The 13659-nt window shown below is 55.9% G+C and overlaps 1 protein-coding gene and 1 long non-coding RNA gene across 2 annotated transcripts; one reads left to right on the top strand and one right to left on the bottom strand.

The window, feature by feature from the left end:
• Positions 1–524: 524 nt before the first annotated feature.
• On the bottom strand, positions 525–4985 carry LOC116855878. Its single transcript, XR_004380456.1, has 3 exons — positions 4890–4985; positions 3806–3938; positions 525–1080 (listed from the first exon to the last, which is right to left on the bottom strand). It is a non-coding gene; the product is annotated as an uncharacterized LOC116855878 (long non-coding RNA).
• On the top strand, positions 1290–11953 carry BCAT2 (branched chain amino acid transaminase 2). Its single transcript, XM_032838925.1, has 11 exons — positions 1290–1433; positions 5268–5342; positions 5704–5907; positions 8054–8164; positions 8255–8374; positions 8467–8630; positions 9453–9595; positions 9768–9853; positions 10087–10227; positions 10303–10377; positions 11185–11953. Exons 1-11 carry the CDS (start codon positions 1410–1412, stop codon positions 11221–11223), a joined length of 1182 nt encoding a protein of 393 aa, XP_032694816.1. The 5' UTR covers positions 1290–1409; the 3' UTR covers positions 11224–11953.
• Positions 11954–13659: the final 1706 nt, after the last annotated feature.

Here is a 13659-nt window from a genome sequence, read left to right as displayed (position 1 = left end):
GTAGAATTATGCAGGCACAGTGGCCCAGGAATCGGAGTTTGAGGACCCAACAGGAACAAGAGTTTGGTTCTTGTAATCCGGATGCAGGAGTTGGGGGAATCCTGACCTCAGGAGGTTTTGGGGCCACAGTGACCGAGGAGTTCGGTATAGGGGGCACTGATGCAGGTTTGAATTGCTAGGGATTAGAAGGATCCTGATGAGCTGTAATTAGCTAACTCTGCCCCTGGGGGTTCTGTCATTGGGGAGACACTCACAAGGGGGCATAACCAGCTAAAACTACCCCAGGGGCTCTAGGGGCTGTCCTTAGAGGCTCACTCATGCGTTGGTGGATTAAAATTTTTCGGGTCTCACTGATGGGACTGGAACCATGTGTGTTGTATCTTTTCTAAAAATGATATTTATTTATTTATTTGGGGGGGGGGAAGAGGGGAGGGAGAGGGAGAGAGACAAGCGGACTCTGCGCTGAGCAAAGAGCCAGAGATGGGCTCTATCTCTTGATCCCGATAGCATGACCTGAGCTGAAATCAAGAGCCGGAGCCTTAACCGATTGAGCCACCCAGGCATCCCTATTTATTTCAGGTATTTATTCATTCTAGAGAGAATGAATATGTGAGCGTGGAAGAGGGGCAGAGGGGGAGGGAGAGGGAAAGGCAGAGAATCACAAGCTGACTCTGCGCTGTGTGGGACTCGATCTCAGGACCTTGAGATCATGACCTGAGTGGAAACTAAGAGTCTGACGCCTAACGGACTGAGGCACCCAGCTGCCCCATGTGTGTTGGATCTCTTAAAAAGTTATAAAGAATACACATACATTTTCTCCTTGGAAGGAAAAACTATATTCCAACTGGGGGGGGGGGTTGACTGCGACCCCTTCATCCATCCCTACGTGCCACCCTTTTCAGAGGCCTTTTTCCAGGGTCCTTTTCCTTTTCATTTGCATGCTATATGCACCCGCCACGACACTTACAGCAAAGCACTCTCTGCCTTATCACCAAGGGATGGAGACACGCAGACTTTCCAGTTCTTGGTCTTTTAGCTTGCCTCAGGCTGCTTATCTTCGTTAGGGTTCCCTGACAGTACCTATTAAAATGCATTTAAAACAAACAAACAAACAAAAAAAAAACTTCAGGCACTGTCTTGCACAGCGATCGTGTGGCGAGAACAGAATCTGGGTGGGAGTTGAGAGGAGGGTGCATGTCCACCTACTCCCCTAGCCCCGCAGATTCCAGCGCATGCGCCCTCTGGCAGGGCCCAGCTCCCCACCCGCGCCCTATAATTGGGGCGGCCCGACCCGCCTGCCGCGTAGGGCAAGCAGCCCTCCAGCGGGAGGGGGCGTGAGCGGGGCGGGGCCGGAACGTCTTTCTCCGGGGCCGCGCCCCGGGCGAGCACAGTTACCCGCCGCACCGACCATGGCCGCAGCCGCACTGGGACAGGTGGGTTCGCGGACCCGGACCCGGGAAACGGGAGAGGGGGTGGGGAGGCGGGGGAGGCCCACTTCCGGGTGGACCACTAGCTCCCGGCCCCGTCCGGCTTCGCGCCCCCCGGCGCTCGGGTTCCGCTGCGGAGCACCGAGAAGGAGGGGGTCTTTTGGAGAGGTGCACGAGGCTTTAAGGGCGAGGGAGGTGGAGGGAGGTAGTTGGTGGGATGGGGCCACCAGCGGGAGGTGCGAGGGAAACACGGAAGAGGGTACAGTAATGGGACAGCCCCCGGGCTGGGGCTGGTGGGGGTTAAGAAGGGGGTAACCTCCAGCCTGTGGGGGCGCCGGGATAAGACGCCCCGAACTTCTGGGGGTGCGCGTAGGATGAAGGCGCGGATCTCGGGTCTGGACTGGGAGTTGGACCCACGGCCCGGTTCTCTTGAACTAGAAGTTAGGATGTATGCGGACTGTCCCTGCAAGCTCTCCTCCGGAGCTGCGCATCAGCCTTCCAGCTTCCCGCTGTCCCAGAGACGGGTCCTCCCGGTCCCTTCTGACCCCGAAGAGGTCGACCCGCAGAGTTTTGGAGAATGGGGTTTTACAGCGCAGTTTCTCCGCGAGGAAGGAAACGCTGACAGCTCGCAGAAGGGATCTTTACAGCCGTGCCCGGCGGCACCATCACACTAGGAAAAGGGGTGTTCGCCTCCTGTTCTGCCCCTGCCCCGCCCCGGGACTCCTGCCCCAGCTTGATTGAGAGCAGGGCCCATTGTTACTGTTCTGAGTTTTGGGGTGACTGACGCTGGGCTATCCCTGGACAATCTGGGCTCTGATGGTGCCACTCCTGGGCTGCGGTGGGAGAGTCCGGGGCAGTTTGGTGGAGTCTTGAGCTGCTGTGAGGCAGTCTTGGTCTGCGATGGGAGAGTCCTGGGCTATCATGGGACAGATCTACTTGTGATGGGATCGGTCCTGGGCCATGATGAGGACAGTTTGGGGCTTTGACTGGGACCGTTTGGGGCTGTAATAGGGACATTCCCTGGCTGAGACAAAGGATAGCACTGCATTACCAGGGGGGCCCTTCCTGGGCTGTGATGGGGGCACAGTCCTGAAGCATGAAGGGCAGTGCTGAGCTATGCAAAGACAGTGCTGGGCTCTGATGGTCACATCCCTGCTGAGAGGACACCCCTGGATTGTGCTGGGGACAGTCCTAGGCTGTAATGAGACCCCAGGAGGCTCCATCACGTTGCAGAGCCCTACTTTGTGCCTGTCCCCCTCCCTCTCCCCTTCCTTGTTTTTTAATTCAGCCCAATCTTATTTATTTATTTATTTATTTTAAGATTCAGCCCAATCTTTTCACACTCTTTGTCCCAGTAGCCCGTCTACCATCCCCTGGACCCAATTCCCATGGCTTGGGGTGTCAGATGGTAGAGCCCTTTCCCTGAGCTGAGGTGGGACACCCCACCCCACCCCTACAGAAATGTCCTGGAAGGATAAAGTCAGCTTCTTCCAGGACAAGAGGGTCTTGATGGCCAGAGGGACCTCCCAAGTGCGTGGTGGCCATTGCTGATTGTCAACCTGGCACTGCCCGGCTCCTTCTCTCTGCCCTGTGGGTGTGTTTTTCTGCCTCTCCCTTCTCTATCTCTTGGATATACTCTGTCTCTAGGCATCCCTGAGTCAGTTTCTTTCCAGGTGTTGGCATCACTCTGTCTCTTTGTTTTTCCTCCTTTCTCTGGGTCTCCTTTCACTTTGTGCTCTCTCCTGAAGGCTGGTCTTTGTCTATTTACTTTCTCCTCCCTCAGCCTCTCTGTATCTCACCCTTGGCATTTGTCTAGATTTCTCCAGACTTGACTTAACCTGAGTTTGTCTCCCATTCTGTCTCTTGTAGCAGTCTCTCTTTATGATCATATCTGCTTTGGCATCTTGTGTTCTTGATTTCTGTTCTCAGTTTTGTTTCCCCCTTTTTTATTTTATTTTATTTTATTTTTAAGTAATTGCTCCACCCAACCCGGGGCTCGAACTCAGGACCCTGAGATCAAGAGTCACCTGCTCTTCCAACTGAGTCAGCTACGCACCCGCCTCGGCTGTGTTTTCTATTTCTATGTCTATTTGTTTTCTCATTCTTGCTTTTCCCTCCCTTTTATTTATTTTATTTTTTTTCCATTCTGGCTTCTCCTGAGCGTTGCTCTCCTGCCCAGATACTGGCTGTCTCTGCCCTGGGTGTCTATCCTTTGTGCTCTGGGTCTCACCGCCAGAGTTGCGGGTGCTACACGGCGCCACCTAGGGGCCACGCCGCGGACCCACACTCTCATCCGCCCCGAAGCCCTTGGGCCCTGCACGATGGGGAACCACACCTCAGACTTCACGCTCCACAGACCGCATTGGCCCATGACTCACCTACTGACCGGTGACGGCTGCCATTCATGTTGGTTCTCACTGACTGGTGTCCGCTCACCCAGCTCACAGGGCAGGAAATGGCTGGGCTGTTCTGTCTGCACCAGCCTCAGGACCCAGCTGCTTTCCTGCCGGGCTGAGAAAGAGGTGTTGTGAGGTCAAAGAATACTGGGGAGAGGCCACCCTCATGGACAGACAGACTGGCTCTCCCTTGTTTGTCTCAGGCAGGCCACAGATGTTTGTCTGAGCAGGGTCTTTGTTGATGACTAGGATCACACCCCAGGTCCATGGGGCTGCCTCTCAGCCCTGGGATCTGAAGGGAATTGGAGGCACTGGTGTCCAAGGTATGGGGCTGGGAGCTTAGGTAATCTGAGCCCAGTTGGTCTAATATCTATTATCTAATATCTATTATCTATCTAAATATCTATTATTTCTAATATCCTGAAAGAATAAGGACTTGGACTCCTGGATCTGAGACAGAAGGGGCTGGGGCCTGGACTCCTGGGTCTGAGAGAGGAGGGACTGGGACTGATCTCCTGGGTCTGAGGGAAGAAGGGCTGGGGGCCTGGACTCCTGGGTCTGAGGGAGGAGGAGGCCAGAGGTCTGGACAGCAGGGTCTGAGGGACGAGGGGGCTGGTGGCCTGGCCTCCTGGGTCTGAGAAAGGTGGGACCGGGGACTGATCTCCTGAGTCTGAGGGAAGAAGGGCTGGGGGCCTGGGTTCCTGGGTCTGAGGGAGGAGGAGGTCAGAGGTCTGGACTCCTAGGTCTGAGGGAGGAGGGGAACAGGGGCCCAGCTTCTGGGTTCTGGGGAAATATGGCCTCTACATTCCTCACTTTTCTAATTCTTTTTTTTTTTTTTAAAGATTTTATTTATTTGACAGACAGAGATCACAGGCAGGCAGAGAGAGGAAGGGAAGCAGGCTCCGTGCTGAGCAGAGAGCCCATGCGATGCGGGGCTCGATCCCAGGACCCTGGGATCATGACCTGAGCTGAAGGCAGAGGCTTTAACCCACTGAGACACCCAGGCACCCCCTCACTTTTCTAATTCTTATCAGAATTTGTGTCCCCCGGGGAGGCCTTCACTTACCTGTGCACCGTGCCTCACTGTCTTCTGTCTGAGCTGATCTCAGGGCTGGGGCCAAAGTTCCCAGGGGTGGGAGGTGCCTGTGTTTGACTTTGCCCTGGCTGGGAGGCGACGGGAGCTGATTCAGCCCTTGCTAGGAATTGTCCTTGTGAGGACAGGGAGGGGGCTTGGCCTCCTTCAGACTTCCTCCCACAAGGTGCTGATCTGACAGGGGAGTGGACATGTCCAGGAACACATGGTCCATCTAGAATGCACTGGGCCTTGGACAGACCAGGGCAGAGGGGCCTCCCAAGTGCATGGAGGCAAAGCAGGCCCAGGGTCCCCTGCTTTCTCTACCTTTCCTGGCCTCGCTGCTTTTCTTACTTCTGTCCCCATCCCCAGATTTGGGCCCGAAAACTCCTCCCTGCCTCTTGGCTTCTGTGTGGCCCCAGAAGATATGCCTCATCCAACTTCAAGGTGAATGGAGGGGAATGTACTTTTGGATCTCAAGGTGGGACTGGGGCCAGGACTGCTGGGCCTGAGGGGGGGGAGGGGGTGGGAGGGTCAGGACTCTTAGGTTTGAGGAAGGGGTAGGCAGCTGGATTTGGGCATCTCCAAAAGGGTCCAGGGTCCAAAGGTGAAGGTGTTTGGCAACGGGGTCCTACTAGTCCGCTGTAAGGCTGTGGGAGAGATGTGATAGGGTATGTCCCAGAAGTCTCTGGGGCTACAGGTCTTTTTCGTCTTTGGATCTTAGCCCCAGAGGTTCATGGGAGTTGTAGTTTTTCACTTTGAAGTTGCGACCGGATTTCAGGATACTTGGGTCCCCGTCTTTTCTCAGGCTGCAGACCTGCAGCTGGAAATGACACAGGAGCCTCACCAGAAGCCTGACCCCAGCAAGCCCCTGGTGTTTGGGAAGATATTCACTGACCACATGTTGGTGGTAGAATGGAAAGAGGAGAAGGGCTGGGGCCAGCCCCGTATCCAGCCCTTCCAGAACCTCATGCTGCACCCCGCCTGCTCCGGCCTCCACTACTCGATGCAGGCATGGCCCCAACCTCCCTCCCCGTCTCTCTGCATCTCTTCCCCCTTGCCGTGTCTCTCGCTGAGTCCATTTTTCCCTGGGCATGCACACACTTTGTGTGTTTCTTCTTGCTCAAGATGTGTTCCCTGAGGTCTCTCGTGTTCCAGGCCCCCTGCAGTGTGATGCCGGGGTCCCCAAGAAGAGCAGAAAACCAGTTCTTCCCCTCGAAAACCCCATGTTCGGGTTACAGCCCTAGGCAGTTGTGCCCTGAGGGAGGCCCCTGAGGCATCGTGGGAGCCAGAACAGGCACCGATCCCACCTCTAACTTGAAAGGAAGTAGGGTCTCTTTCAGCAAAGAAAGCGTAGGGTGTCAGCGGGAGAGGGAGCCACCAGTACAAAGACACAGTACAAAGGAGAGCCCGGCGTTTTGGGGGAATTGGGGGATTGAATGCAATAGGGGAGGCTGAGGATGCCATCAGGGGCCTCAGAGGGGCTGAGGGCTGGCACCTTGTCAGGAGGGCAGCCTCTTTGAGGGCGCTGGGAGCGATGGAGGACCCTGAGGAGGCATGGAACAGGTTGGCTCTGGCTGTAGTGACACCCCTTAGGCTGATTGGAGGATGGGCTGGAGGGGAGAGCCGGAGGCCAGGAAGCCCGAGCTGGGGCCAGAGCCAGGGGAGGGACGGAAGGAAGGGTCTGGCAGGCTGGAAAAGAGCAGGAATGGAGGGCTGAGCATGGCACCCAGAGGTGTGGCCAAGGTGACCAGTTAGGCCATGGGGCTGTCCCCCTATGGGGACTCCTCTGGAGATCGGCTTTGCCGGACTTGCTGAGGGGCCTTTGAGGGAAGATATCTAGAAGGCATTTAGGTGATGACTCAAAGCTATGGCTAGAAGCAGAGTCTTCCTGAGGCAGCTTCTGTGCTGACAAGAATTTGGATGAACAGGTTTCAGCCCTAGTAGCCCGTTTGCAGTGTCAGCTCAGGAGGCGGAGATAAGAGGGGCCAGATCCTGTGGGGCCTCCAAGGCCAAGGTCAACAACAGGCTGGGCGTGCAGATCAACTTCGTGGGCTTTTTTACTGTTGTTGTTGTTGTTGATTTTACAAATATTTTGGGGCACCTGGCTGGCTCAGGCATTGGAGAATGTGACTCTTGATCTCAGGAGTCATCAGTTGGAACCCCACAAAGGCTGTAGAGATGACTTAAAAATTTTTTTTTAAAGTTTTTATTATGGGAAATTTCAAACATAAAAATAGAATGATATATAAGCCCCCCACCACCACCCTGCTTCATCAGCAAGCGCCTGTGGGTCCCCATCTGGACTCCCATCTTCGTGCCCCCCCTTTCTCTAAGATTTTGAAGCAAACCCTGGACTTTTCAGTATTTCACCCATAGCAAGTCCAGTGCTTCTCAAGAATGCAAGGAATCTTTAATTTTTTTTTATTTTAAAGATTTTTATTTATTTGTCAGCAAGAAAGAGAGAGAGCACAAGGAGGGGGAGCCGCAGGCAGAGAGAGAAACAGGCTCCCCACTGAGCAAGGAGCCAGAGGTAGGGCTTGTTCCCAGGACTCTGGGAACATGACCTGAGTCAAAGGCAGATGCCTAACCGGCTGAGCCACCCAGATGCCCCAGGATTCTTTAAAAACAGAACTTGCCTCTGCCTTCGGCTCAGGCCACGATCCCAGAGTCCTGGGATCAAGCCCCGCAGGCACGGGCTTTCTGCTCAGTAGGGAGCCTGCTTCCCCCTCTCTCTCTGCCTGCCTCTCTGCCTACTTGTGATTTGTCTGTCAAATAAATAAATAAAATCTTTAAAATAAATAAATAAATTAATTAAAGTATTTAAAAGGAAAAAAAACAAAAACAAAACCCAGAACTTGCATGCCATCACTGTTCCGGAGAAATCGGACCAGTAACACGGAAGGGATTTAAGCAGGGTGATCCCTCGGCACCTCTGGGGGTGTGTCTCCTGTCTTCTGGTCTCTCTCTGTCCCTCTGTCTGTCTCTGCCTCCTCCTCTTCCTCTCTGAGCTCAGCGGGTTGATCTCTCCTCCAGTCTGTCTCTGCATCTGTGTCTGAGTCCTTGTGTATCAGGCGCTGTTTCGGGATATTTCCATGTGGCTCGGGGTTCCCTGAGGTGGGGTTTGAGCTCCGTCCCCCACCCGCCCGTCCCCGCAGCTCTTCGAGGGCATGAAGGCGTTCAAAGGCAGCGACAAGCGCGTACGCCTCTTCCGCCCCTGGCTCAACATGGATCGGATGCTGCGCTCGGCCCTGCGCCTCTGCCTGCCGGTGAGGGGCCCTGGCTGGCCCCAGGGGAGCAGGTTGGGGGGGGGGGGGTAAGGGCGGAGGAGAGTGCTGACTCGTGGGAATCTTGCCCAGAGTTTTGATAAGGTCGAGTTGCTCGAGTGTATCCGCAGGCTGGTGGAAGTGGACAAGGACTGGGTCCCTGAGGGCAAGGATACCAGCCTCTACATCCGGCCTGTGATCATCGGAAATGAGGTGGGCTGGACTCCCTGACTGGGGGGGCGGGAGGAGGTTTGGGGTGGGGCCTGGACTCCTGGGTCCCTGATGCCACCTTCCGCCCACTGCAGCCCTCGCTAGGCGTCACCCGCTCCTCGCAAGCGCTCCTGTTTGTCATTCTCTGCCCTGTGGGCGCATACTTCCCCGGAGACGCCGTGGATCCTGTTTCCCTCCTGGCCGACCCAACCTTCATCCGGGCCTGGATGGGTGGGGTGGGTGACTACAAGCTGGGGGGGTAAGTAGTCCCTGCAGCAGTCCCTCCCCCAACCCTCCGTATCCCCCTACGTGTCCCGGATGCTGGACATCCGAGACACTGGCTGTCGTGCTTCGGGTGTGGATCTGTGTCTTTGGATGTCAATTGCCCTTTCTGTCTAGTTTCACATGGCTGGGGACAGCTCTGCTTGCCCTTGGGAATGGGATGCTGTTGGCACTGTGGCGGGAGTGCCAGGGGAGGCTGTGCTAAGCGCTGTGGACACATTGGCTCAGAATTTGCCCGGGGGAGGGTAAAAGTCAGTGGAGAAACCCTGATTGGCCTCCTGGGAAGCCTTCAGGAATGAAGTTTATTCTTAGCTCATTGGTGTCACCGAGGCTTGGCCAGCGCCCCGCCCTCCCCACCCCCATACGCAGCTCTCCTAGTCCCCTGGGCCTCCAGTGACCGCCATGCTCTGTGGGGGCTTCCTGTGGAAAGCCAGGGACCTTGGTTCAGCAGGGCAGGGAGGGTACCCCCCCCAGGTGATCCAGGCAGGAGGTGGGGTGACGGTGTGTTGGGGATACCGAGTGTGGCCCCAGCTGGGAGCTTCATATGGGTCCTTTCCACATACCTCCCTTGTGAGGCTCCCAGGGCCAGACCCTGGGCCCAGCGAAGCTGGGGACGCAGATGAATCAGGTGCAGGCCCTGCCTTCCAGGGGCTTCCAGGCTAGAGGGCGCCCCAGTACCCAGAGCCGCCGGCGCTGTGATGGAAATGGCTGGGGCACTGCTCACTGTGATGGGGAGTGAGCCCTCAAGTGAGTCTGAGGGAGGAGCCTTTTCGTGGTCAACCACGCTGCTCTCTGCCAGGAATTACGGGCCCACCGTGTTGGTGCAGCAGGAGGCGAAAAAGAGGGGCTGTGAACAGGTGCTCTGGCTCTATGGGCCTGAGCACCAGCTCACCGAGGTGGGCACCATGAACATCTTCATCTACTGGACCCACGAGGATGGGGGTGAGCCCTTCCGTGTCATCCCCCCCCCCACCGGAAGTGGGTCTGTCATAACTCCTAGCCTGCTGTGGGGAATGGGTGGTGGGGTGGTGGGTGGGTTTGGGTGGCCTCAAAGAAGATGGGCGGGTGTGCCTGAGGGCATGAGGTAACCCTCCAGCCCTTGAACTTGCCCCAGTGCTGGAACTGGTGACCCCCCCACTGGACGGCGTCATCCTGCCCGGAGTCGTCAGACAGAGTCTGCTGGACCTGGCTAGGACTTGGGTGAGGGCACTGTGTCCGTGGGTGGCTGGAATGATGGGCTACTGCGGGGGGAGGGGCGGGCGCAGAACTTCAGGAGGCTCCAGAGGGGGCTGTGACACCCCATCAGCACGTCTCTGCTCCCGCTTCTCTCTGGGTGTCTGTCTCCTCGGGTGTCTTTGTCCCCGTGCCCTGGGAGGACGAGGCAGGGCTCTGCGGCGGGGGCCGGTCCTGGGCTCACGGGTGTCGCCCGGCAGGGTGAGTTCCGGGTGGCAGAGCGGAAGATCACCATGAAGGACTTGTCGCGGGCGCTGGAGGAGGGGCGGGTCCGGGAAGTCTTTGGCTCTGGCACCGCTTGCCAGGTCTGCCCTGTGCACCAAATTCTGTACCAAGGCAAGGTGAGGTGGGGCTGCCCTCGGAAACGGGAGGGAAGAAGAGGGGTTTCCCGGTCCTCACGGCACGGTCTTCTCCAGCACTTGCACATTCCCACCATGGAAAACGGGCCTGAGCTTATCCTCCGCTTCCTGAAGGAGCTGAAGGCGATCCAGGTGAGATGCACCGGCTAGGACGTGGGCTGGATGTTTGCTCCCTGGGAAGTTGCCGTCCCAGGAGCCTTTGGACTGGGAGCCCTGCTGCCCCGCAGTCCCAAGAGCCAATAAAGGCCCCTGCCGTGGGCCTCTGGACCCCAGACCGAGTCACTCTTCCTTTCCTGGGAGCCTCTAAATGGTGACTCGAGGAATCCCCCTCCCTCCGCCTCTGTGGCTCATGCGTGTCCTTGCGGTGGGGACCCCTTCCCAGCGACCCGTGGGAGTTCAGGCCGGAAGCCCCGCGGGGAGCCCGTGGAACCCTGGGCTTTCCCTTTGGCCTGAAAAATTTCCTTCGGCAAGTCCCTGGACCCTCGTGCCCCTCTGTGACCCAGGAGTATTACCTCTCATCAGCCTCTGGAGGTGTTTCCATACATCTCGGCCGAGGTATATCTTTTGTGAGAACCTGTGGGCTCCTTTCCTGGCACTCGACCTAGAACTGCCTTTCCTGTGAGGTTCTCTAATGTCCTGCGCATCGGGACCTAGAACAACACCTCTCCTCACTCTCCGGGACATCTCAGCCGAAAACGACTCCTTTTCCACCGAAAGCCTTTCAGGCCTTCCAGTAACTTTTTGCGGAACTCCATCTCCCTTAAGCCTCGGCCACGGTTCCCCTTCCCTACGGCTGTAGGCTGGCTTGCGGGAAGTGGACTACATTTCCCATGAGGTCCCGGGGCGCACATCCGCAACCGTTTAGCCTGGGACGCCGCCGGGCTTGCTGGGAGTTGCAGTGTAACTTTGCTCTGACACCTCGCTTCTGTTGTCTCGCAGTACGGAGCAGGAGCCCACGACTGGATGCTGCCAGTGTGACGCTAGAGACTCAGCCCTACCTCTCCCCGAATCCACCCCCCACCCCCGCGGCATCTAGTCCTCCACGGGCCCTCCCCTCCCTACCAATGACTCACCTGAAGTGCAATATGAAATAAAAGGCCGGGGGCTGCCGGGACGCCTGGGTCTCTGGCGCCCCTACATGGTCGACACTCCCAAAGCCATAAGGGTCGGACCCAGGCGTCTAGGCCCCTAGCCCCGCCTCTCAGATCTTGGGGGATTTGGGCTCCCCGCTGCTCCGTGTTGTGGGGTCAAGGATACACTTTGACCCGACCCAACTCGACTTCGCATCTCCGTTCTCAGGCCGGATCTCCCGGTGCTGCTGTTGATTTTTTTTTTTTTCCTTTTGCTGCAATTTTGAAATAAATGCCAAAGAACAAGCCATTAACTGTTTTCTCCAATGATGCAACTCAGACGCTCTAGGGTTTTCACCGGCGATCCTTGTCCTGGGCCTTCTTTTTTTCAAAGACCCAGCAATCCGGGCCCCCAGTGACCTGGCGGGTTCTCTGATGTGGGAGATTTTCGCACCTCCTCACACCCTGAGTCTAGCCTCTTGCCCCCACCAACCCACGCCTCCTCTACTTTCCCATCTTTGGGAAAGCCCCACTGGACATCCAGTCACTAGGCCAGATCCCTCCCGGCTGTACCCCTTTCTCCCCAAAGTCCATCACACTCAAGTCCTGTCCTCGGGGCACCTGGATGGCTCAGTCGTTAAGCTTCTCTGCCTTTGGCTCAGGTCATGATCCTGGGGTCCTGGGATCGATCCCGCGCCAGCTCCCTGCTTGGTGGGAAGCCTGCTTCGCCCTCTCCCACTTCCCCTGCTTGTGTTCCCACTCGCTGTATCTCTGTCTTTCAAATAAATAAAATCTAAAAACAAAAACAAACAAAAAACCCCAGTCCTCCTGTCCCCAGCTCTGCCCTGTCTCCTCCTCTGTGTCCTCTCAGCCCCGCTTCAACCCAGTTCTTGTCTTCTCCTGCCCGGACCCTTGCCCTACCTAGCCGGCTCTCTGCAGCCAGTCAGGCCCCCAAAGGGTCCTTGTCCACCCAAAGATGCCTCTGCTCACTCTTTTCCCAGGACGTCCCAGCACCCACGGCCGATACTGCAGATAGTGGGCCCTGGTGGGTGAGGAGTGGGGCAGGATGCTTTACCCATGGCTGAGGGTGAACATCAGAAGTCTGTAAAACCTAGTCCGCGCTCCCTCCCTGTGGCATGCCTTGTGTCCCAACCTTGGCTCTTTCACACATACACTTTTTTTTTCTTTTTTAAAGATTTTATTTATTTATTTGACAGAGATCACAAGTAGGCAGAAAGACAGGCAGAGAGAGAGAGAGGAGGAAGCAGGCTCCCCGCTGAGCAGAGAGCCCCACGCGGGGCTCAATCCCAGAACCCTGGGACCATGACCTGAGCCAAAGGCAGAGGCTCTAACCAACGGAGCCACCCAGGCGCCCCCACACACATACTTTAATAATGGTCATGTGTAGCTATAGAAAGAGCCAGAACTTAGGACCGGGCTAATGTAGGAAAATGTTGGGGTTCAGAGCCGATGACCAAGGAAGAATTCTGAAAATGTCTTTGGTGCAAAAAGCTGATTTTATTTCAGCACGGGGATAAGATCTGTGGGCAGAAAGCTGTACTGGGTTCATGAGGAGTGGCCTGTTATATACTTCCAAGTTGGGAGGGGGTTGAGGATAATGTAAGTCTCTAAGAAATTTTGGAAGCAAGGTTTCCAAGACCCTGAGGGGGCTAACTATTGTTAAGAGAAGGTCATTTATTACTGTCTAATAAAACCTCAGTCATGAGACCCTGGATGTATATCAGTGGGCCCTATGCCTGGGGGACGACAGTTAACATACATCTTGGGGGAGGGGCAGGTAGAGATACGGGAAGTTTCCAAAGAAATTTTTGTATGTTAAAATAGATTGACAGGATCCTGGGGGGTCAGGATGAATAATGTTAACGTAAGATGGCCTTTTGCCCTTAGCAAAGTATTAACATGGAGGCAGCTGAGTTCCTAGAGGTATGTCACTCTTCCTGTTTCAAGGACTTGTCAATGGGCTATAAGTGGTAAGGATATTGAATGTTTCTTTTGCCTTTGCATCCCACATCATGGGCATATCCATTTGACTGCAGGTGTAGAGACAAACGTGCCTCCGTTATCTGCTTGGTGTGTGACCTTGGGCTGGTCGCTATCTCTGACCCCCCCTGACTCCCTTTGTGACCCACGTGGGACTAGGACAGGCACAGTCTGTCCAGCAGTTAGTTATCAGCTCTGGGACAAAATTCCAATTAGTGGATCACCATTGTCATCCCCTCTCATCTCCTTTTGTCAGTGATTTTTCAAGAGAAGGTCATGCACGCTATGGGGATATTTGTGTGGTTGCCTCTGGGAAAGCTTTCTTCCCTCCATAAAAGAAATT

This window comes from Lontra canadensis, unplaced genomic scaffold, assembly GCF_010015895.1.
Source record: "Lontra canadensis isolate GAN:19392208 unplaced genomic scaffold, GSC_riverotter_1.0 scaffold107, whole genome shotgun sequence".
Taxonomy (NCBI): Eukaryota; Metazoa; Chordata; class Mammalia; order Carnivora; family Mustelidae; genus Lontra; species Lontra canadensis.
The sequence above is the reverse complement of the archived record's forward strand: the minus strand, read 5'-3'. Positions and strand labels throughout refer to the sequence as shown.

What these genes read in the sequence shown, in the direction of transcription:
- BCAT2 (XM_032838925.1), top strand. Translation starts at nt 1,410, where the DNA reads ATGGCCGCAGCCGCACTGGGACAG. An exon ending in CTGGACCCACGAGGATGGGG is followed by an intron (nt 9,596 to 9,767) that starts GTGAGCCCTTCC and finishes AACTTGCCCCAG; the next exon opens with TGCTGGAACTGGTGACCCCC. An exon ending in AGGAGCTGAAGGCGATCCAG is followed by an intron (nt 10,378 to 11,184) that starts GTGAGATGCACC and finishes GTTGTCTCGCAG; the next exon opens with TACGGAGCAGGAGCCCACGA.